Source organism: Pelophylax lessonae, assembly GCF_965119305.1.
Source record: "Pelophylax lessonae genome assembly, chromosome: 6".
NCBI classification, from domain to species: domain Eukaryota; kingdom Metazoa; phylum Chordata; class Amphibia; order Anura; family Ranidae; genus Pelophylax; species Pelophylax lessonae.
Genome location: NC_138773.1, coordinates 232,798,355 through 232,823,361, shown reverse-complemented (window position 1 = coordinate 232,823,361; position 25,007 = coordinate 232,798,355). Strand labels below are relative to the sequence as shown.

Below are 25,007 nucleotides of genomic sequence, written 5' to 3'. Positions count from 1 at the left end.
ATGCATTTCACTTGCTGAACGCAAAGCTAAAAGGCAGAAAGTTCCACAAACAAAGAACAACTGAAGACAGCTGCAGTTAGAGCCTGGCAAAGCATCAGAAATGAGGTAACCAAGTCTTTGGTAAGGTCCATGGGTTCCAGACTTCGGGCAGTCATTGTCAGTAAAGGATTCTCAAAAAATATTTAAAATGAAACATTTATGAATTATATTACTTTGTCCAATTACATTTGAGCCCCTGAAAATGGGGGGGACTATGTATAAAAATGATTGCAGTTCCTAAAATTTGTAATTGAGGTTTATGTTCAACTCTTTGAATTACAGCTAAAAGTCTGCACTACAAATGAATCTGGATTGTTTTCATTTTAATTTTATTCTGGTGGCATACAGAGCCAAAAGTATGAAAATTGTGCCTGTGTCCAAATACACTGCTTAAGAAATAAATAAAGGAACACTTTGAAAAGACATTAGATCTCTAGGGGGACAAATATGCTGGATATCTATACGGATTTGGACTGAGTAATGTGTTAGGAACGATAGGATGCCACATCATTTGATGGAAATGAAAATCATCAACATACTGGAGGGCTGAATTCAAAGACACCCCGAAAATTAAAGTGAAAATTTCATTGCAGCAACTCAAAATGGTCTTCAATAGTTTGTATGGCCCCCACGTGCTTGTATGCATGCCTGACAATGTCGAGACGATGGATGGTGTCCCAAAGTATTTCCTCCCAGATCTGGACCAGGGCATCTTTGAGCTACTAAAAGGACTAAGGTGCAACCTGGCGGCGCCGGATGGATCAAAACATAAAGTCCCATAGGTGTTCTATTGGATTTAGATCGGGCGAGAATGGGGGACATTCAATGGCATCAATTTCTTCATCCTCTAGGAACTGGCTGCATACACTCGCCACATGAGGCCAGGCATTGTCATGCACCAGGAGCAACCCAGGACACACTGCACCAGTGTAGGGTCTGACCATGGATCCAAGGATTTCATCCCGATACCTAATGGCAGTCAGGGTTCCATTGTCTAGCCTGTAGAGGTCTCTGCATCCCTCAATGGACATGCCTCCCCAGACCATCACTGACTCACCTTCAAACTGGTCATGCTGAACGATGTTACAGGCAGCAGAACATTCTCCAAGGTTTCTTCAGACTGTCACATATCTTTCACATGTGCTCAGAGTGAACCTGCTCTTATCTGAAAACACAAGGCACCAGTGGTAGACCTGCCAATTCTGGTGTTCAATGGCAAATGCCAATCGAGCTCCACGGTGCCAAGCAGTGAGCACAGGGCCCACTAGCGGCTCAGACCACCCTCATGAAGTCTGTCTCTAACCAAACAATCAGAAACATTCATACCAGTGGCCTGCTAGAGGTCATTTTGTAGGGCTCTGGCAGTGCTTATCCTGTTCCTCCTTGCACAAAGGAACAGATACTGGTCCTGCTGATGGATTAAGGACCTTCTACAGTCCTGTCCAGCTCTCCTAAAGTAACTGCCTGTCTCCTGGAATCTCCTCTATGCTCTTGAGACTGTGCTGGGAGACACAGCAAACCTTCTGGCAATGGCACGTATTGATGCGCCATCCTGGAGGAGTTGGACTGCCTGTGCAACCTCTATAGGGTCCAGGCATTGCCTCATTTTACCAGTAGTGACACTGACCCAGGCCAAATGCTAAACAAGTGAAAAACCGTCAAAAACGTGAGTAGGTAATGCCAGTGGCCTCCACCTGTAAAACTATTTCTGTTTTGGAGGTTGTCTCATTATTGCCCATCTAGTGCACCTGTTTATTTCATTACCCCAAAGCAGCTGAAACTGATTAACACCCCCCCCCCCTCTGCTACTTAACTGACCAGATCAATATCCCAGATGTTTAATTGACTTCACGCTATACTCGGATTAAAAGTGTCTCTTTAACTTTTTTGAGCAGTGTATATTTGGACCTAACTTTATAACCAGCGTTTGTCCCTACTGTCTTGATTTGGCACATATTAGTTCGCCTAATCAACCTATCAGGCTTAACCCTAAGCATCCACACTTTTTTGTCCCTCCAGATGGTCTACAGTGGACACAACGGGGTCTAAAATATAACCATCAACTGTAGTGTCAGCACTCGTCTAAAGTGGTTGTAAACCTCAGACATTAAGTATGGACAAACCATTTCCCTCTATGTGTTCTTCCTTAAATTAAGAGCACTAAAATTGAGTATAAACTATTCGTTTTTTTCATTCAACCCCAAAAAAAAAAAAAAAAAGTTGTCGGCTCTGTTCGGAGCTGTTGTACTAACCATGCGAGGTTAGTTCAGCGATCTTCCCTCTGAGCTGTTGTATTCTGACAAGGGGATGGCCCCACGCCAGAACACTCCAATCAGCACTCTCTAACATTGGCTAAAAGGGCTGATCGGAGTCGGTTGGGCTGCTGGTCTTCCAGCAAGACCTTCTGACAGAAGCCGGTCGTTTGGCCAGCTTCTGTCGGATAGGCCTGACAGACACATGGGCCGAATGTTGGCTGTTTTTTTTCTTTTGAATCCGGCCTTTGTCTCCCAACATTCGGCTCGTGTGTATCCGGCATAAGTGTAATTTTTGTCTGCTGCTTTATTATTCTGATATCAGCATGAATCACGTCTGACAAGTTTTCCTGAAAAAAAAAAAAAAAAAAAAAGTAGGAGTGACCTCCAGTTAATTGACTGCCTTAACTTCAGCTCTCTGCCCTGTTTTTTCTGAACTCTCAGACAAGCTTTAGAAAATTCTACACTTTGAATAGATGTAAAGATGAGAAGACTGCAGATAAATATGTACAACATATGTAGGAGGATTTGTTTAATCTCTTTATCGCATAAGGTCAGTCACTTCACTGTGGGCAAGATCCCGAGATATACTGCCTGCATTCATAGACAACAGATAGTGCAGCCTGGCCCCACCCCTCCAGTGCAGCCTGACCCCACCCCTTAATTACAGGATTTGACTAACAGTAGAAGGAGCCAATGGCTATCACTGCCTCAGCAAAGCCTGCTACAGCGGGGAGAGCAGTTACAGAATGCGCTGGATCGAGTGAAGGCTCAGTTAGGTATAAGGGGGGGGGGATATTACTACCTAAACATTTTTTTGCCCTAATGGAGGGAATGTTTAGGCTTTAGAGCCACTTTAATACTACAGAACCAGTCTGACTGGGACCAACAACTATTAGCTATGGATCAGCTGTTATTTTACAAGTACATGAAGATTTGGCACAATTTACTGCTCCCATATTACACAGCAAGTGCCAAGATGGTAAAATGTTTGTGACCAGATGACTGAAGTCTAATTTTAAAAAGAATGGACAAAGGTTACAGTTCACATGCTTTTACAGCAGCTTACAACATTCCTCAGCTAGTAAAGTATGTGTGAAAGTCTCTGCCAAAGCCAAATATCCTGATTACAGACTGCTGAAATCACTGCTCTGCAACATCAAGAAAGGTAGACATGACACACATTACAACAGGAGAGGTTCTCACCCATTACTAATGAGACAGAGCGAAGTGCAGCAGCCCAGAGTAACCAACAGACACATTTTCTGATTAGTTACAATGGGTTGTAGCGAACTACAATGGGTGGCAACACTATTATGCATTGTGGGGTGCTGAAAACAAAAAAACAGTTAGGTACCTGGTAACTCTTTCTAAGAAGTCTTCCAGCGCAGTATCTGAGAGATAGGCTCCTCCCACCTAAAACAGGAAACACAATAGTCCACCATTATAAAAATGTCAGCCATACCGGTTTGTCTCAGTATTAGTAAAGCACCGAAGGAACCCTCAGTAAGCTTATGAATCCGCAAAAATCCTTTGCACTGTTTAGAGCGGGAACGAGTGCTGCCCTGGAAGACTTCTTAGAAAGAGTTACCAAGTACCTAACTCTGTTTTCTCTAATAGTCTTTCAGGGCAGCATCTGAGATGATGTATCAAGCAATACTTACTAGGGAGGGGATAAGGTCTGGAGCACCTTGCAACCAAATGTCTGGTCCTGACTGGACAGCTGGTCGATGCTGTAATGTCTTGTAAAGTTATTGAAGCTCGACCATGTCGTTGCCCTGCAGATCCCCGGCCCTTTCTGCGCTTGAAGATGCCCAAGCTCTGGTCGAGTGAGCTTTGACTACGTTTGGTGGGGCAAGGTTTTATGCCTTGCAGGTTGCCTGTATAGCAAGCTTTATCCATCTGGCTATCGTACTCTTCGAGGCCTGCTTTCCCTTGTTGACTCCAGTGTAGAGAACGAATAATGTCCCTGTGATTTCTTGGCCACCATTTTGTTGATGCATTTCTGCCATAATGGTTTTTTCCATTCTGGGGGAAAGCAGTGACGGCAAGAGGCGCATGCCTTGCTGCTGGTCTTTGCCCTTTTCTCTTCTAGGGTCTTTGTAAGTAAGCACAAAGGACCCAGTGTGATAGACGGTTGCCATGAACAAACATGATGAACCGTTTGTAGTGAGGTCGAGACAGTGGGAATTCCAGAGTGCTCTGGCTTACCTTGGAGCTGTCTTGACATGCATGATCTGCAGGGCAGGGTGGGGAAACGTTCGATATGATCAGCCCCTGAGAGCCTCTGCTTAGAGGCTTTTTAACTGCTTCCAGCTCCAGCCCCGTCCCCAGCTGACCCTGTGCAGGTCAGTGGACTTATCTGCACTGCCATTGCTATCCTGGTCTTGCTCCATCTGTTTCATTGAGGAGGGAGTTCATCCTCAGTTTCCTAGGATGATAGGGCTGTTGGCGGGAGGCTGCTTCGTGGGGTCCAGGCGGATGGCCAGTGCCAGGTGTAGATGGTAGCAATTCTGTGGGGGAATGTCATTGGCATCCAATAAAGCTGGGGAGACTATTGCATGCCTCTCAGTAGGGTCAAAACCTCAGGCAGAGGCCATAGGCCCAATTTGCTGCCCCTGGTCTGCAATACCCAAGCAATGAATAAGCACAAGGTGTGAAACGCGTCTGCTGTCCAGTTTGTCTTGTGTTCCTGTCTGATGTTGTACCTTTGATTTGAAGAATAAAACTCAAGTTTCCAAGTTCCTGGGTCTGGAAGTGCCACTTTCTTTTCTACTTACATGGACTTCTCAGGTTGCGGACCTTGGTGAGCACCCATTCCTGCAGGACTGCCACAGTTGCTCGGGATCCATCCGGCTCAGCTGGCTGCATTCAGAGCGGTGATTTGTTTCTTTTTGGTTTCCTGCAATACCCAAAGCCCGCTGGGCTGGATGGGAAGCGAACCAGGGAGTCCCCTGCAGTTAGCACAGATACTGAAAAAAAAAAAACTGCTGCAGCTCCTGTGGGTCCGAAGGAAACACAATCAAACTAAGGCACGCAGGTATGGATGACATTTTTATAATGGTGGACTATTGTGTTTCCTGTTTTAGGCTCCTCCCACCTATCTCTCAGATGCTGCCGTGGAAGACGATTAGAGAAAAATGCTGCATGTTCGTTTTGTGTGTGTTAGCAGCCCTTTCATTTGAATGCGCTACCTTAAAGTACAACTATAGGTCCCTGCAGAACAGTCTATACAAACCAATTACTATGTGGTGCACAAGCCTAATAATGTAAACATAAAACTTCCCTTATAACTTCCTTGATCTCTCCTGACTAAGCCAAATTCTGCATCATTTGTGTTTAATATGTTCTCCCTCTCAGACACTGCAGCTCACAGTGAAAGGTTGCAGCAACGCAAGCATGCTTGTCCCGGGTCCACTGTGCAGAGCCCCAGATTAACATGCTGTGGCACTTGTGGAAGTAATCGGGAGGCTTCACCTCCACCTGTATCATGTCCACTGGACCACCAGAAAGCAGACAGTTGGCTTAAACGTACAGACACTCCTGACCGATATTGCAGCTGGGAGTGCGTTTAAAAAACCCTGATCGCAGCACCGCTTTAAAACCGCGCTGAGACTGAATTTATTTGAAATGTCACCAAGTGATGCTTAATACATGTCTCTATAGAGCAGCATGGTGTGCTGCAGTAAAATGCTATAGGTCTGCAGTTTACTGCAGCTCACCGAACCTTCCGGCTGTGTTGCAATGTGAAAACAATGGTTTTCTATGTGCCCAAGCGGTGGCCTACCGTGATCCAGTGCAAAAAACTGCAGGTCACTGCACTGTGTGAACAAGTCCTAAATATATACATTAAAAAAATGAAGCTTCTAATATTCTGTGAAGTACCTGTTCTTTGGTAAAATTCAGTTCTGGGCTCAGCAGGTATGGTGTGATAAAGCTTTCTCCAGGACGTAACTGGTTCATGAAGCCATAAAAACAAAGATAAAATAGCAGACACTTCCATTGCTGGTCATCACCAGGTAAGGTGGATTGACCATCTGACGCAGACTGTGGTTCATCAATAGGAGACTGCGGCTCTTCTTCATTTGGAGGCTTAAGCTTTTCATCTCTTTCACAGTCTGAAGCCATCTATACATTAAACTTTGCGATGAAGAAGAGAAAAAGCACACATCAGAAAAAAAAAACGTTATCACAATTGTTAATTCATTCTTGCACAAATGGATATTAAAGTGTTCTATCCAGCCAGTAGGTAGAGCTGTGTCTTTCATGTGATAAACCTAAAGCAGAACCCCCCCCCCCCCCCTCCTCTCGTCCAATCACAGATAATTTGTATATCTTTGTAAAAGTATATTAACTTTTTTTTTTCATATATAGTGATGCAACCTGCAACTTCTTGATTCCTTAACAAGGCAGGGATTGGTCACTTGCTGCCTCCTGGAATGTCCACATGACACATCACAGGAGACAGTGTTTCAGTGAGCCCAAATACCTGTTGCATGTCTATTTATATGGCTGCAGGCAAAATACATTTAAGAAGTAACAGGAGTTTCAAGATGATGGCTCAGAAGCAGAACTCCCGGGACTAGTAAGTACGTTTTTTTTTTGTTCTTTTTTTAACATACAGGGACATAGAAATGGATAGTAGTTTGACCTAGGTAGAATGAAGCTCTTCTTTGATCACTTGCTGCCCTTAGGAGATTATATATAGTTTTTTTGTTTTTTCTAGGAGCCGACAATTGGCTTTCGGATAAAGGTGATCTGAGTTATTTACAGCTGCCCAATCATTTTTACAGATTTCAGAAAAGGACATCCCCCCCCCCCCCCCCCAGTCTCATCGCTGTTCCTGTTCCACCAGGGCAGCTGTCCATGGAGGAGGAGATCTCCTCTGTGTTGAATGAAGCCAGAAGCAACAAAGATTTTGTCACAGGCGGTTTCAGTTCTGGGTTTTCCTGGCTGGTACAGATTTCGGTTTGATTGGCTGCCTTGGAGGGCAGAGGAGCTATCAGGGGGGCCTAGAAAACAAAGATGCAGCACCTCCTTAGTTGTGGTGTCTGTGTGCAAACCCGTGCGTGTGCAGATGTGCGGAAAATCTCTTCCAGGTTCTGAAGGCTGCAAATCCAGAGCGTATCAATCCTGCTTAGGTGAGGAAGGAAGAAGTGCTGCCCTGCAGCACAAAACAGTTGAATTGTGAGAGAGGACAGGGGGCTGTAGGCAGAACCATTTAGCCCCGGTTCACACTTGTGCGAGTGCCGGGTTCGCATGTAATTTCGGAGCGCACTGCTCCTTCATTACATGCGATCGGCTGTGCGGTGCGAGTTTAGCCATACACTTTGTATGGCTAAATTCGCACCGCAGCAAACACGCACAGGGACCCTTTTTTAAAAAAGCCACATCAGGATCGGATCGCACAGAGGTTCACACTTGTGCGATCAGATCCTGTGCGAACTGCACGATCGCACTGCGATATGCGATCAAACTGGGGTGTCGTTAAGATTACATTGACACCCCCAGCGTATCGCATATAGCAGTGTGAACTGCCGGGGGTGCGTGTGCGATGCGGGAACAGGCTGCGGATTCGCAGCCTTCCCGCACTCGCATAAGTGTGAACCGGGGCTCAAGGTAGCCAAACTTTGGAGGTTGCCAAACATTTGGAGGATTTTCCTGGCACCAATAGACACATCATAGACCATATACAAAATCAATATATTTTATTACAAAAATAACGACAGTATTGTTGAGTGGGAGACAAACAGATATACTGGTCCTGCTGAATATGGCTCCACCAGCGTGGCCAATCACATCACAGGGCCCCATCTTTACACACTGAAACGGCCTGTAAGCCGGAATGTTCCAACATTATATATTTGGCTGATCAATATAGATTGGAACATAAAATGTTATACCCGCAGCTATAGTTCCTATCCTGCTCTCACACTCGCCCTGGAGACTGGTGTTTGCGCCCTTGTGTCTTGGTCCATATTCCATCTTGCCCAGATACTCAAGGATAAATGTTTGTCTCACCCTTGAAAACTCCTGAAGAAGCGGGCAACAGCGAAACATGTTGAGTAGGACCAGCTGTATATCATATCACTGTATACTATTGGAATACAATAGATGTATATGCACAGTTAGGTCATTGAAATGGGTGTAATAATAACTTTTTAAATGCACTTTTTTTATTGTATCAATGTTTTGTGCTGTGTCATTATTTTTGTAATAAAATATATTGATTTTTTATACGGTCTAGGAGGTGTCTATTGGTGCCAGAAACCCCCCCCCCCCTTCCCTTTTGTTCTCTCCAATTTCGTTGTTTTAGATAAAAGGGATGAACTTTGGTCTGTAATGAGCTCACACTATTTGCGCAGCGGTCTTTCAAATGCAATTTTCTAGGAAAAAATACACTTTAATGAATTTAAAAAAAACTAAACAGTAAAGTTAGCCCAATTTATTTGTATAATGTGAAAAATGAGGTTACGCTGAGAATCTAATCTTTATTCTAAGCAAAAAATTTGTGATTCTCATTTTATCCAGAATCGTGCAGCTCTAATATATGGCCAGCTTTAGTGTAACAAATGCAAAAGAAGAAGAAAGCATCCATCACTGACTACAATAGTGTGACTAAACTAAACTGTGTCTAAGGTCAGGAGGCGGGGCTTAGTCTACTTTTTTTTTCCCTCTTTGCTATTGTCCACAAAACTAATAACAATGGTCAGGCAAAAGTCATCTGTGCTCTGGACATAGAAAGAGTTTATATATGGACCGATCGATCGATTGCAGGAGAACATGGGATTTTACCACAAAGCATGGTAACACCTGAAACAGTGTGATGCCATTCATCATGAAATGTACTCCAACACACAAATGTGACCCCTCTGTACATCGGGGCACACTGCTGTTACTGCAATGATGCCAGTCTAGATGATGTGTGTTGGTCGCCCATCCAGAATGAATGATCTGCCTTATAACACACATCACCTTAAATAGGAACTTCAGTCTCCCGAAAAAGAAAAAAAAAAAATCAACAGCTACAAATACTGTAGCTGTTGACATTTAATATAAAAGGACACTTACCTTATCCAGGAATCCAGCAATGTCCTCACCTGAGCCTAGTCTTCAATTTACAGGCAATTTTCTATTGCAGAGGCGCAAGCCGTGTTACGCTTTGTGAATGGTCCTGCAGTCTTCTGGGACAGGTAATGTGTCCCAAAAGGCTGTGGGAGGAAAGAGAGGGAACCGAACGTCTGCAGAGGCTACCTGTCAAAACCAGGCATTTGTGACCCCCCCCCCAGCAAAAAAAAAAAAAAAAAAAAAAAGAAAAAAGAGTGCCAAATGTGCTGCTCTTAATTCAAAAACATCTGTGACACTTTTGGTTCTGACAAAGACTTTTGCGCCAAATTCAGGTAGGTAGCGAGCGTGAAAGCATGATGTTAGGTATCTATTTACTCAGCGTAACATCCTCTTTCACATTTAACCAAAAAATTAGGGTAAATACTGTGGTTTTTTATTTTTCAATTCATTAAAAAAAAAAAAAAAAGAAGATTTTACAAAAAAAATTGCGTTTGAAGAACCACTGTGCAAACACTATGTGACACAAAAATTGTTTTCTAGAAAAAATACTGATTTAAACTTAAACAAAAAGGGCCAGAAAACGCCTGGTCAGCAAGTGGTAAATTCAGTGCAAGTATTGCACAATAATGTAAAAGTGGCGCATTGCACAACTACCTGAATTTAGTGCATGAAGCCACAGAGTCAGAACAAAAGTGTCTCTGATGCTTCGAATTGGCGCAATACATTAATAATGCGATTTTGACTTATCGTCAAATCCATTTCTCTGATGTTCATTGACTGACATAGCTCATGATCCTCAACCATTGGGTTATACTACCCCTACAGGAGTAGGACACTAGGCAGAAAAAATCTGGCTAGGCCTATGGGCAGTCCCAGGAGGTATACTCCCTCTCTCTGCTATAGGTACTCAGTTTTGTTACAAGCAGTGTCAGAAGAATTACCATTCCACAAGGGGGTGGGTGCTATGTCTGTCAATGAACATCAGAGAAATTAATTTTACCATAAGTCAAAAATCCAATTTTCTCTTTCATTCATTGACGGACACAGCTCCTGATCTTCTCAACCATTAGGATATCCCAAAAGCAGTGTTAATCATGAGGGGTGGAAACAGCAAAAAAATCCCAAGGCTAAACTGTAGCCAACCAGGCAACAGGGCCACAACCAAAACAACTGGAGCCCACCTGAAAAAACAATACACCCTCAAAGAGGACCAGGTCCTCTAAACAGCTGCCTGCAAAACCTTGCGGCCAAAAGAAGCATCCGCGGATGCCAACACATACACTTGAACGTGTGCACTGGCGACCAGGTGGGCGTCTTGCAAACATACATCACCGACGCCTGATGACGGAAGGCCCAGGAGACACTGAGCGCCCGAGTAGAGTCCACCTTGACAGGGAAAGGAGAAACCTGACCCCTGATTGAATAGGCCTGAATTACCGTCTGTCTGATCCATCTGGAAATGGTCGCAGAGGAAGCGGACAACCCCTTCCGAGTCCCATCTGTAAGCATAAATAGGGAGTCTGACTTCCTAAAAAGACTCCGTAGCTGCCAGGTACACCCTAATTGCCCAAACCACATGCAAGGCAATTTCCTTAGGATGTTTTGGCCCAAGACACAGGGAAGGCAACACAATGTCTTCAATCAAAAGGAAATCAGAGACAACCTTTGGAAGGAACGACAGCAAAGAACCACCTTATGTCTGTGAATCACCAAGCAAGGTGAACGACAGGATAACACTGCTAGTTACAACACCCTGCGCGCAGAGGTGATAGCCACCAACAAAGCCACCTTCTGAGACAGCATAAGCAATTGAATCTCTGAAGATTCAGAAGGGAGACTTCTGGAGGACTGAAAGCACCAAATTGAGGTCCCAAGGCGGCAATGGAGACACTCGAGGAACCAAATGTCGAACACCCTGAAGAAAGGTATGCACCAGGGAGTGTATGGCCATGCGTCATTGGAAGAAGACTGCCAAATGCAGACACCTGGCCCATGATGGTACTCAAGGCCAATTTCTGTTTAACTCCCTGTTGAAGAAAGGTCAAGATCCAAGCCACTGAGAAGGAGCGTGGATGAATCCCAAGAGACTCACACCACGCGATGTACGTCTTCTACGTACGATGGTAGATCTGGAAGATTTCCTAGCTTTTAACAGCATTGGAATCAATGATTCAGACAAACCCCTATCCTTCAGCACCTGGCTTTCAACAGCCAAGCCGTAAAAGTCAAGAAAAGGAGAAGGAGCTTCTAAGTGCAGCATAGACAGCCTTTAGCTGTCAAAGCCAGCAACTGTAAAGCAGGATGGAAGATTGGCCCTTGGGACAGCAGATCCTCTTAAGAGGAAGCTTCCAAAGGAACTTTGGTGACCAGCCACATCAGATCGGTGTACCAAGAACGGTGAGGCCAGTCTGGGGGCACCAAGATGACCAGAATCCCTTCAGCCTCGATCTGTGTAGAAGTCTTGACAGAAGCTTGAGAGGTGGAAAAGCGTAAATCAGACGATACTGAACCCACTGGGCCACCAGAGCGCCTGTGGCGTTCACTAGAGGATCCCGTGACCATGGCACGAACCTCTGCAACTTTCTGTTGAGCCGAGATGCCAACAGATTCACCTCGGGGGTGCCCCACCGGAGACACAACTGATGAACACCTCTGGATGAAGAGACCATTCCCCCTGGTCCAATCCCTGCCTACTGAGGTAATCCGCCTGCCAGTTTTCCACTCAGGGAATGTGTATGGCGGAAAGGGCTGGAACAAAACGTTTTGCCCACCTGAGAATGTCGGCTACCACCAGAGCCACCAGGACACTTCTTGTGCCCCCCTTGGTGATTGACATAAGCCACTGCTGTGGCAATGTCCTAGGAGAAGATCCATCCAATGTTCCAGGCACAGTCTGATCGCTCAAAGCTCCAGGACATTGGTCAGCAAGTCTGGATTCTTCCAGGGTCCAGACCCCCTGAGCAGAATTCCTGTTGTTGAGAACACCTCCCCACCCAGACAGGCTGGCATCCGTGGTGACCACAGTCCAATACAAGAGAGGAAGGATTGCCCTGCCGGAGCACTGCCTGATCCGTATCGCAGTCAATAAAAACACAGAATCCGCACATCGCTGAGCTCAGTCGCAGAATCGTCGTCACTTTCTGTACCTGATGACGAATTTTCCCACTAATCGCTATCGCTCAATTCTTCAAATATTTCCGATTCACTGTCGCTGCTTTCCAATTCGTCCAAAATAGTTTTAGAGCTAAAAGAATGCTTTTTGGACGCCATGGACGTTATCAATTTTCCAGGGACAAAGTAGCGCAAAAAGTACAGGCAGCGCACTGGAAAAGCATCTAGGTGAAATGGCATGATACAAAGTTGTAATCCTAATAGATTATACTGTATCATGTTATATTTATTTCTTTTTTTAATCTCCCGCCGTTCCACCCTCCTGCGACGCGGCAGGAAAGGGAACCGGAAGAAGGTGCCGGCATTGGCCGAACACACAGCGGGAGGATGGCTGGGAAGGACGGCGGGGGAATCGCAGGGGAAGGGGAGTATCATTCCGGGGGAATCCCGAGTGTGGCTTGGGGTTACCACTTTTGGCACTGAATATTAACCCAGAGCCACCCCTGGAATACCGCTAGGAAGGTTAATGAGGTCATCCAGGGTAGCACCAAACAAGCGATCTCCTTGAAAGGTGAGACCAGTCAAGGCCTTTTTAGAAGTCTGGTCCACAGACCAGCACTTGAGCCAAAAGACACGCTGAAGGACCACTGCCGAAACAGAGAGCAGAGCCACTAGGGGAGCCTCATCCAAAGAGGCAACACAGATAAACTGCAGCCCCTGGACCAGCTGGTACGCCAGCTCAGCAAAGGCAGGGGGGGAGCTGCTCCCCCCTCCAGGTCACGACGCAAAAGCTTAGCCCATTTAGTCAGAGTCTGACACCGGGGCAATGGTGAATATCAGCCTCAGTGCCGAACCAGCCACAGTATACATATACGTCGCCTAGCAAATTGCTTAGGGACCCCAAGGGGACGCTTTTGTCGTCCCCACACATTAGTGACAATTCTGTCAAAATAGGAGGAGAAAGGGCACACCTTTTCCGCTCTGGGTGGCTTGTGAGTGCCAAAGGGAACCTGCCCCTCCCCTGCAGCTGCGTCCTCCATCTTTAAGGTCTCACCCACAGATACAATTAGTGTGTCCACCAGCGCTTTTTCATGCGCAGTTGCAGAAGTGGAGGAATCCTCCTCACTATCTGAGGATTCAGGGCACGTGGTCACAGACCCAGCCGGGTGACCCACATCCGCGGCAGCCGAATCAGATTCAGGATCTGAGGAGACAGATGAGGCAGGAAATGAAAGGATCCAAGAGTCAGCACCAGGGGATGAGGAGGGGCTCCCACTGCGGAAAATGCCACACAGAAGGCTCCACAGATGACAGATGAGGAGGGTGCCTGACAGGACGGAGGGGAACCCGGGGGTCCGACCGTCCCAAGGAGGGGCCCACGTCCACCCCAAAACCCTCCAATGGGAGAGGGGGGGGGGGGACAGGTATTCACCATATCAGGAACCAGGCGGGCACCGTTCTAGACAGAACCCCTCGCCATCGAAATGGGGGTGCTGTTTGCCAGGAGGAACGATGCGACTCGCGCCGAGACCCGGTCATATGCGGCCCCGCGAGGCGTTTAACTTGCAAGCCCGCTCCCTTCCGGTGGGGCTATGCCGCGGCCGACCAAGAGGTCTGCGCGCACGTGCTGGTCAGACCCTTCGCCCAGTCCGGCAGTAGATCTCACAGGAAATGAAAAAAACAAGAGAAAAAAATCTATCTAAAAAGAAAAAATTTGCCAGGACCAGAGATCCCAGCAAGGAACTAGGTCCTTATAGGAGAGAGAGGGAGTATACCCCCTGGGACTGCCCACAAGCGTAGCCAGACTTTTTTTTTCTGCCTAGCGTCCTACTCCTGTAGGGGGCAATATAACCCAATGGTTAAGAATATCAGGAACTGTGTCCGTCAATGAATGAAAGAGAAAAGATTTGGGCTCAGTTCACACTGATGCAATGCCGGAAATGCACACAAATTATTGCATTTCCTACGATCTGCTGCGGCTGTAAACTAAAAAAAAAATGAATGACATCCCTAAAGGAGTTCGCAGAACATAGTGCATTTGCTAGAATCCCAGTGAAGCCAAAAACAGGTGCCTGCACCTTTTTTGTGCAGATGTGATACAAGTAGAGCCATACAAAATGAATAGGCTCACACTGCACAGAATCGCATGTGATTTACACAGGAATGTGGTGAGATTCTTGTGCGAATCAGGTGCGATAGTGACGCATTGCGTCAGTGTGAACCCAGTCTAATGCCAGAGAAGTGGTGCAGCAGCTTTACTGAATTCCCCCAAATATTTGCACTTCCAATAATTCACAGATCTCATGGTAGAATGTGTGAAGAATCAGTTTCTCTTAATTAATCTGAAATAACCCCCCTGAAAATATAAACACACAGACTAATGGGGGTTGCTGGTGCCTCAAACCAGATAAAGTGGGACTTTATGGGCAAGTGAAGGGTATATCAAGCAATATACATTGTATCATTCAAAAAATTATGAGTAAGGTAAAATACAATAGTATTTAATCTGTAAATACCGGTAGTGTATGTTATACAACAAGCATTAAGTGACAGTAGTGCTTGGGACAGAGCCCAAGTGTGAAGAAAAGAAAGATGATTCCGTGGAATCAGTGACAATGGTGTTATCAGGTGACTTAAACAGTGGATTTTTCTGTTTTCCCTTTGATGTTGGAATGGGAAATAAACTCAGAAAAAATCCTAAATTGCTGATGCGTTTCGGCTCTCTTGTGGGCCTTTCTCAAAGCGTTCAGTCACTCAGTCTGTGGTCTATGAGAGTAATATAAAATATAATATGTAAGGATAATTTTAACAAATCCTTAAAATAAATCATACATTCTTGGAGTTTGAAATAATGTATAGTTACATACATGGGTGCATCCATTCCTTCCGCGCATCAGCCCCTGTATCCGTTCACATTCACAACGGGAATCGTGTGTTGCAGGGCCTAGGATTATAATTATGTTGTTTCTTATAGTGTGGCTCAGATGGATCAGATGAGTATATATATGTATTTTCTTATGTATATATATTTCACTTACATCTGAATGCACTGGTGGGAGGGTGTCTCCAGGATCCTGGGGGTTAGTTTCCCTCTTTTTTATATACCAGGTTTGGATCTAGGGTATAATGGACAATTGTATCGATAGTATTTAGCCAGACATACATACAGTGTCCGGTAAATATCCCAAAAATATATATATGTGTGGCAGTATCTATGAATACTTAAAAATGTAAGTGCTTAGAAGACTTCCAGATGGTGGTGTGGTACATCAAAATAAAAGTGACTAGAAATGCTTCGGTGCCAAGTTTATTAAAAACCATAGTAAGGGCTTTGCAGTCCGTTGCACTTACATTTGTTGTCCTTCTGGCTTGCGCAGTGTAAGAGGTCCGTCCTCTCCTCTCCGCTGGAGAGAAGTGAGGATTGCCTCACGTTCCCCGGCCTTATGAAGCGCCTCGCGCATGCGCATTGCGCATTGTACGTAGATGGTCTCCATGGCGGCGTGACGTAGGCACCGACGTCTGCGCCTGCGCTGGCTGGATGCGTGCGCAGGCTGCAACCCCGTTGCTGGGGACGCCGCTCTGGCCGCCGACACTGAAGGAGGAGCCATCCTCTCCCCGAAGGGATTGGTGGGTCCTGATAATCCCCTACAAAGTAGGGGTTACCGTGCCGGGTGTGATTGTGCGGTATACCTAGATCGACCCGCGGAGATATGGAACACACCCCAGTATGCACTACTCATATACATTACAATCGTATAATGGTATAAATCATCACATAGGATTCAAACAATATTGTAAATTCTCTATATATAAACTTATAAGGCGGAATGAGAATAGAATGTTATAAGTAACAGCAGTATTACATATAGCTCCACCATGGGTAGCCGTGGGTCAAGGAGGGACAGTCCTGATTACTTGACAATACTAAAGATCGTCCCAGGGCTATGTCAATATGGAATCGGGTTCCTAAGTATTAATAAAGGACCCCCAGGATCCTGGAGACACCCTCCCACCAGTGCATTCAGATGTAAAAAAAAATATATATACATATATATACATAAGAAAATACATATATATACTCATCTGATCCATCTGAGCCACACTATAAGAAACAACATAATTATAATCCTAGGCCCTGCAACACACGATTCCCGTTGTGAATGTGAACGGATACAGGGGTTGATGCGCGGAAGGAATGGATGCACCCATGTATGTAACTATACATTATTTCAAACTCCAAGAATGTATGATTTATTTTAAGGATTTGTTAAAATTATCCTTACATATTATATTTTATATTACTCTCATAGACCACAGACTGAGTGACTGAACGCTTTGAGAAAGGCCCACAAGAGAGCCGAAACGCGTCAGCAATTTAGGATTTTTTCTGAGTTTATTTCCCATTCCAACATCAAAGGGAAAACAGAAAAATCCACTGTTTAAGTCACCTGATAACACCATTGTTACTGATTCCACGGAATCATCTTTCTTTTCTTCACACTTGGGCTCTGTCCCAAGCACTACTGTCACTTAATGCTTGTTGTATAACATACACTACCGGTATTTACAGATTAAATACTATTGTATTTTACCTTACTCATAATTTTTTGAATGATACAATGTATATTGCTTGATATACCCTTCACTTGCCCATAAAGTCCCACTTTATCTGGTCAGAGGCACCAGCAACCCCCATTACAATATACATATAGGGACGGTGGCAGAACCTACTTTAGTACATGTGATCAAAGGAAATTCCCCCCTTCTTTTAGATTTTTCGGATGGATAACACATCCATAGCCTCCTTTTTCTTTTGTTTCACATCATATACACAATATTGAATAATATTCTTACACTAGGGTTGATCAGCAGGACCCTATTCCCTTAAAACTGAATAGGCCCTGGATTTGGGGTGAATCACCCCCTCTATTGGACCACTAATCCCAGAGGAAAGAGGTAAACCCAACTTAACCAGAGCCATCCATCTCCACGTAATAAAAGTGAGAGATAATGAGTACCTCCGAAACGGAGGACCCACCCATGGGGAACCTGATTGGAGACAGTTGGAACAACCTGATGCTGGACATCCAGAAGAACTTCCAGGGTAATGAACAACAAGAATCGGATGTTCTTGCACTATTCAGTACTTTAAAGAGATACCTAGAACGGAAGTCAGCCCTATTTTGGCACATAAAATCCTTTGAAAGATATGTGAATGAGAACATCAACCCTGTCGGTGTTAGAATCCAGATATTCCCGACCATGGACAATATCACTACTATGATGAAAAAAGAATGGGAAGAAGTCCTAAATGAATGCTCTAAAAAACTCATGATTCTTCTTCAAAACGAATATACTAGACAAATGGAAACCCTAGATCAAGAAATAAAACAGATTTATGAGAAATTAACCACCCTTAAAAACGCACCACTATACAGTGAGCAGGAAAGGAAACTTAAAGAGCACATTGAAGACTTCAGTAAAGACATACTAAAGAAAAAAGAAAGGAAATATTGGAGACACAAAAATGCTTTTTCACAAAATCGAGCATACAAATGGATAAACAATAGACAGACAAGAAGAGCCACATATCGAACATCAAGGAACACTGGTCCACAGTATTCCTCGGACTCATCAGCCAATACATCGGGAGCGGAACAACATCAGTACAGACACAAGGATAAACCCTGGACACATCAGCAAAAAGAAATAGACGAAAATGATGACCCGTCCTCACAAGACACAGAGGAACCAACCATAATTGAATCCAACCCACACAACCTGATGAAGGTGCCACAGCACCAATAAAACATCATCAAATTTTTACCAGGTCACAACAGGTAAAGGATGGGAGTCAAAAACTACAGAGGCCTTTTTTAGGCACAAAGACGAAAACGAAAAAACAGACCAAGTAACACAAGAAGAGGTCATGGACCCAGAGGGCCTGACCATCATAAATCTCTCCACACATATATTGACCAAACATCAAAAGGAAGTACTCTCATTGGGCCTTTCTTTTTGCCCCAACAGGGGCACAGACAGCTTTGAAACAATAAAGGATTTGAATCTGTTTGCTAGGAATTTATTGCTGAAAGTAAAATTCGGTAAGAAAACAACCAATGAAGCACCACCTACTAACCTAACCGCAGCCGAATTCAGGGCTATTAGAGACCTGAATCTGTTGCTGGAAGAAGGGGCCATAGATGATTGGACAGATGAGGACACAACCATTGAAAATGAAGATGACGAAGTAGAAGAAACACCAGGAGCACAATGCTCAACCTTTAAGAAAAAATCACATATCTTTCCATCTTTAAATGAAAATCCAGCAATAGCCCTCTTTGTGAGGGAAAGCACGAGAGAGCTGGAGAAACTTAAAGGAGACAACACCAGGCAAAATCTTACCGTAAAACAAAAAGCAGCACTAAAAGAACTAGAAAGCAATGAATCAATCACAATTAAACCCTCCGATAAGGGGGAGAATATTGTGATTATGGACAATGAGGATTATAAAGAGATGTGCCAAAAGATTCTGGACAACAAACGATGCTATAAGAAGATACTACCCATTATGGTGGAGTCATACAAAGAAGATTTCTATAAGAAAATTGATGGAGCATTTAATCAAGGGAAGATTTCAAAGACATTGTGGCAATTCATGAGGACGAAACATGCAAGAACCCCGACGTTCTATGCATTGCCTAAAATCCACAAGAATAAGATTAACCCTCCAGGTAGACCCATAATATCGGGCAACGGCAATCTCACCGAAAATACCAGCAAAGTTATTGATGCCTATTTGAGGCCCCATGTAACTAAACTACCCTCGTATACAAGAGACACGGTACATCTTCTCCAGATCATAGACGGCATCACCATACCCAATGAAGCGTTTCTCATCACGATTGATGTAGAAGCTTTGTATAATAACATCCCGCACAAAAAGGGAATGGAAGTGATTAAAAAAACCCTGGAAGAACAAAGCGGACATGATACAAAGTTCAATGACTTTATAGTCATGATGTTGGATTATATCCTAAACAACAATTTTTTCGTTTTCAATGGTAGCTACTATTTGCAGATATGTGGGGTAGCAATGGGCACAAGTTGTGCCCCCTCCTATGCCAATACATATCTAGGGGCCTGGGAACAGGATTTCCTAGCTAAAGAAGAAAACAGGGCCTTTGCCAATAACATCATCTTATGGCAAAGGTTCATAGATGATATATTCATTATATGGACAGGACCGGAAAATATGATTCAAGATTGCCTGCAAGCGATGAACAACAACGAATATAACATGTTCTTTACTCTTAATTATGATAAAGAAAAAATTTCATTTTTGGACACCTGGATTATCAAAGGTGAAGATGGACTCCTAAAGACAACGTTATATAGAAAGGAAACAGCAGGCAACTCCATACTGCACGCGTCAAGTTTCCACCCGACCCCACTGAAAAATGCTATTCCTTACAGCCAGTTTCTTAGGCTTAAAAGAAACTGTACTCTTGAACAAGATTTCCAAAGAGAGGCCAACATCCTTACCGCAAGGTTACTTAAAAGGGGTTACACTAAGACGACACTGAGAAAAACGTTTAACAGAGTCAAGAAACAAGAAAGACACAACATTCTGTTCAAAAATAAAAATACCACAAAACTTAAAGAACAGGATAACAAAACCCGCATAATTATGAGGTTCACCAACGACCACCAAAAAATACGGAAAATTATTTCCAAACATTGGTTGATCTTAAAAGAAGACCCGATGGTAAAACCATTCATACCAGAAAAACCACAAATAACATTCCGCAAAGCAGGATCAATGAAGCAAGCACTCACGCATAGTGAGTACAGGGAAACAAGGAAAGACCCCTGTAAACATATGGGTACATTCCCATGCGGAAACTGTGGACAATGCAGTGTGATACAAAAATGCGTCAACACCATACTCCCCAATGGGGAGCTCTTTAAACCCCGACATTTTACAAATTGCAGAACAAGAGGAGTCGTCTACCTCATGCGTTGTCAATGTGGTTCCTACTATGTAGGCAAGACCAAACAAGAATTTGGCAAACGAGTAAATCAACACATCAACAGCATGCAATTATGTAATTTTTATGTACCCCTAGGGAGGCATGTTGCCCACGAACACAAAAATAGAATGCCTCAAGTGACCTTTATGGCACTTGAAAGAATCCATATACCACATCGTGGGGGGGATTGGAACAAGAGACTACTTCAGATGGAAATGAGGTGGATTAGACGCCTCCATGCCACTAAATACCCTGGTCTGAATGAAAATGAAAGTTTTCGTCCGTTTCTTGAAGGTTTTGCTTCTGGCAAGACAGATTAAATACCCATCCATCCATCCTAAACGTCCTTATTATTGTGACTGCCATATACATCTCCTAACATGATTCAATATACATTAGACTTTCCCCCCCCCCCTCTCCCACCCCTTACCCTCAATCTTCTCTAGTGCTATAATAGCACACTGAAAAAATACTGTTCCTTTATTAATACTTAGGAACCCGATTCCATATTGACATAGCCCTGGGACGATCTTTAGTATTGTCAAGTAATCAGGATTGTCCCTCCTTGACCCACGGCTACCCATGGTGGAGCTATATGTAATACTGCTGTTACTTATAACATTCTATTCTCATTCCGCCTTATAAGTTTATATATAGAGAATTTACAATATTGTTTGAATCCTATGTGATGATTTATACCATTATACGATTGTAATGTATATGAGTAGTGCATACTGGGGTGTGTTCCATATCTCCGCGGGTCGATCTAGGTATACCGCACAATCACACCCGGCACGGTAACCCCTACTTTGTAGGGGATTATCAGGACCCACCAATCCCTTCGGGGAGAAGATGGCTCCTCCTTCCGTGTCGGCGGCCAGAGCGGCGTCCCCAGCAACGGGGTTGCAGCCTGCGCACGCATCCAGCCAGCGCAGGCGCAGACGTCGGTGCCTACGTCACGCTGCCATGGAGACCATCTACGTACAATGCGCAATGCGCATGCGCAAGGCGCTTCATAAGGCCGGGGAACGTGAGGCAATCCTCACTTCTCTCCAGCGGAGAGGAGAGGACGGACCTCTTACACTGCGCAAGCCAGAAGGACAACAAATGTAAGTGCAACGGACTGCAAAGCCCTTACTATGGTTTTTAATAAACTTGGCACCGAAGCATTTCTAGTCACTTTTATTTTGATGTACCACACCACCATCTGGAAGTCTTCTAAGCACTTACATTTTTAAGTATTCATAGATACTGCCACACATATATATATTTTTGGGATATTTACCGGACACTGTATGTATGTCTGGCTAAATACTATCGATACAATTGTCCATTATACCCTAGATCCAAACCTGGTATATAAAAAAGAGGGAAACTAACCCCCAGGATCCTGGAGACACCCTCCCACCAGTGCATTCAGATGTAAGTGAAATATATATACATAAGAAAATACATATATATACTCATCTGATCCATCTGAGCCACACTATAAGAAACAACATAATTATAATCCTAGGCCCTGCAACACACGATTCCCGTTGTGAATGTGAACGGATACAGGGGTTGATGCGCGGAAGGAATGGATGCACCCATGTATGTAACTATACATTATTTCAAACTCCAAGAATGTATGATTTATTTTAAGGATTTGTTAAAATTATCCTTACATATTATATTTTATATTACTCTCATAGACCACAGACTGAGTGACTGAACGCTTTGAGAAAGGCCCACAAGAGAGCCGAAACGCGTCAGCAATTTAGGATTTTTTCTGAGTTTATTTCCCATTCCAACATCAAAGGGAAAACAGAAAAATCCACTGTTTAAAGAGGAAGTAAACCCTCCTCAGGAAGTTGTACCTATAGGTAAGCCTATGATAAGGCTTACCTATAGGTACTGTAAATATCTCCTAAACATGTACCGTTTAGGAGATATTTACCTTTAATGCAGCCAGTGACGTCACTGGCGCATGCGCTCTGAAGGAACGGCTGATCGTGCCGTTCCTTCAGAGCCCCGTGCCATGACCGTCGGCTCCCGTGCGCGGGAGTGACGTCATCGCGGCTCCGGCCAATCAGATGGCCGGATGCCGCGATCCCGGAAGACGGGCGACTGAACATGTCGCTCGTCATACAGGTAAGAGAGCGGCACGGCGGGGGCTCGTTCTAAGGTAAGTATTTCATAATGAGCTAGTATGCGATGCATACTAGCTCATTATGTCTTTCTCTTGCAGGTTGTAAGAAAAAAAAAATTTTTTTGAACGAGTGTACAACCTCTTTAAGTCACCTGATAACACCATTGTCACTGATTCCACGGAATCATCTTTCTTTTCCTCACACTTGGGCTCTGTCCCAAGCACTACTGTCACTTAATGCTTGTTGTATAACATACACTACCGGTATTTACAGATTAAATACTATTGTATTTTACCTTACTCATAATTTTTTGAATGATACAATGTATATTGCTTGATATACCCTTCACTTGCCCATAAAGTCCCACTTTATCTGGTCTGAGGCACCAGCAACCCCCATTACAATATACATATAGGGACGGTGGCAGAACCTACTTTAGTACATGTGATCAAAGGAAATTCCCCCCTTCTCATAAACACACAGACTATCTGATCTCTGATCCCCCCCCCCCCCCCCCCATCAAATGTTTTGATCCTTCATGCATTTTCCCTCCTATACACAGTGTGCTCACAGAGCTGTCCTCCCATCTATCTGCTGTACCATGTGCACCCACCCTGCCCCCTCTGTCTGCATCACACCCCACCTATACAGTGCCAGCACCACCTCAGGTGACCCCTATGGTTATTATTCCCCCCTCAGGAACCTCCTATAGACAATGCCAAACCAGGAACCCCCTGCACCTCCTATGGACATTACCCTACTGTGCGGGTCCGCTCTCTCTGCCCCCCCCCCCCATGTCCCCCGGCCCCCCCTGTACTCACTCTGTGTCTTCTCTCTGACACTAACACGCTTCCAGTCTGTAGAAGTCCGCTGTACAAGACACACTGAGACTGAGACTACATTTCCCAGGCTCCCTCGCGAGACTACATCTCCCGGCATGGCTAGGAGACCAATCGAACTTTACTGACAGTCTAAGGAGGCGGACAGACAAGTGTGACAGGCAGAGAGCTGTTTAGGGGGCGGGGCGCACAGATGAATGCAGTGCATAGGACGGGGCGGGCATGGGGGTGGAGCTTTGTTAGAGTGGCTGGCAGTGTGTGTCTATACCGTCCATAGGAAGTGCTGGCAGCCAGTCATTTCCAGAACATTGCCATTCATTTCTAATAATGAGACAGAACAGAACCGTAGACAATCATTGTACTGATCAGCTGTGATTTCTTACTGCACTGTACACCTGGCTGCTGTACCAGCACTGACCTATCACCAGCTCACCTCTCGAGTAATGGTTTTCACTTTTGGCACACGTATAAAAATCTGCAGTTTGGGTTATAAAATCACCCAGATATACTTTAGTTAGAAAGTGTAACTAAAGGCAAAACTTTTTTCTATAATTTTGGATGGAATGCAGAGGGATTAGAATACCTGCTGGTTTTTATTGCTGCCTGTGTCCCCGTTAACCACTTTACCACCGGAGGATTTTGCTGTCTTACGTCTGGGACACTTTTTGCGATTCGGCGCTGTGCGACTTTAACGGACAATTGCGCGGTTGTGCGATGCCGTACCCAAACGAAATTTACGTCCTTTTTTTCCTACAAACAGAGCTTTCTTTTGGTGGTATTTTATCACCTGTGCGATCTTTACTTTTTGCGCTATAAACAAAAAAAGAGCGTTTATTTTGAAAAAATAACAATATTTTCACATTTTTTTATATGAAATTCCCCATCCCCCAAAAAAAAAAAAATTTTTTTACATTTTTGGCCAATTTGTTTTCTGCTACCTATGTTTGGTAAAAAAAAATCACAATAAGCGTATTTTGATTGGTTTGCGCAAAAGTTATTGCATTTACTAACAAAGGGAAAGATTTCTGTCATCTTTGGTGTTTTTTTTTTAACGCGTAATGGCGGCGATCTGCAATTTTTTTTGCGGGACTGCGACATTGCGGCGGACAGACCGGACCCTTGACTGACATTTTTGACACTTTTGGGGGTACCAGTGACATTACTGCAGTAATCAGTGCTATATATATATGCACTGTTACTTTAAAAATGACACTGGCAGGGAAGGGGTTATTTTATTGGAGAGGGAGGGGTTAATGTATGCCTGGTGCTTACTGATGTGTGGGGCGGGAGGTGACTGTGTGACACAAGGACAGATCGAGGGCTCAACTATGCTGAACCCTGCAATCTGACCCTGCCTGTCACTTCAGAGATCCGCCTGCTTGTGTTTACACAGGCGGGCAGATCTCCACACTCGATTCCCCGACGATCTGAACACAGCGGGAGCGAGCCGCCGAGAAAGGGGAGTGTCTGACGACGTAGGTCTACGTCGTCAGATGATAACGAACCACTTTGCCGCAGTAGGCTCAACGTGAG

The 25,007-nt window shown here is 44.4% G+C and overlaps 1 protein-coding gene across 1 annotated transcript in view; it reads right to left on the bottom strand.

The window, feature by feature from the left end:
* The window catches only part of SLC19A1 (solute carrier family 19 member 1), a 45,322-nt gene extending 21,823 nt beyond the window's left edge, over positions 1–23,499 (bottom strand). The window contains exons 1-2 of the mRNA XM_082261325.1: positions 23,453–23,499; positions 6,177–6,431 (exon numbers count right to left, since the gene is read on the bottom strand). Of these exons, the coding sequence (XP_082117451.1) occupies positions 6,177–6,419 (243 nt within the window). The 5' untranslated portion in view covers positions 6,420–6,431; positions 23,453–23,499. The remainder of the gene's footprint in view (positions 1–6,176; positions 6,432–23,452) is intronic.
* Positions 23,500–25,007: the final 1,508 nt, after the last annotated feature.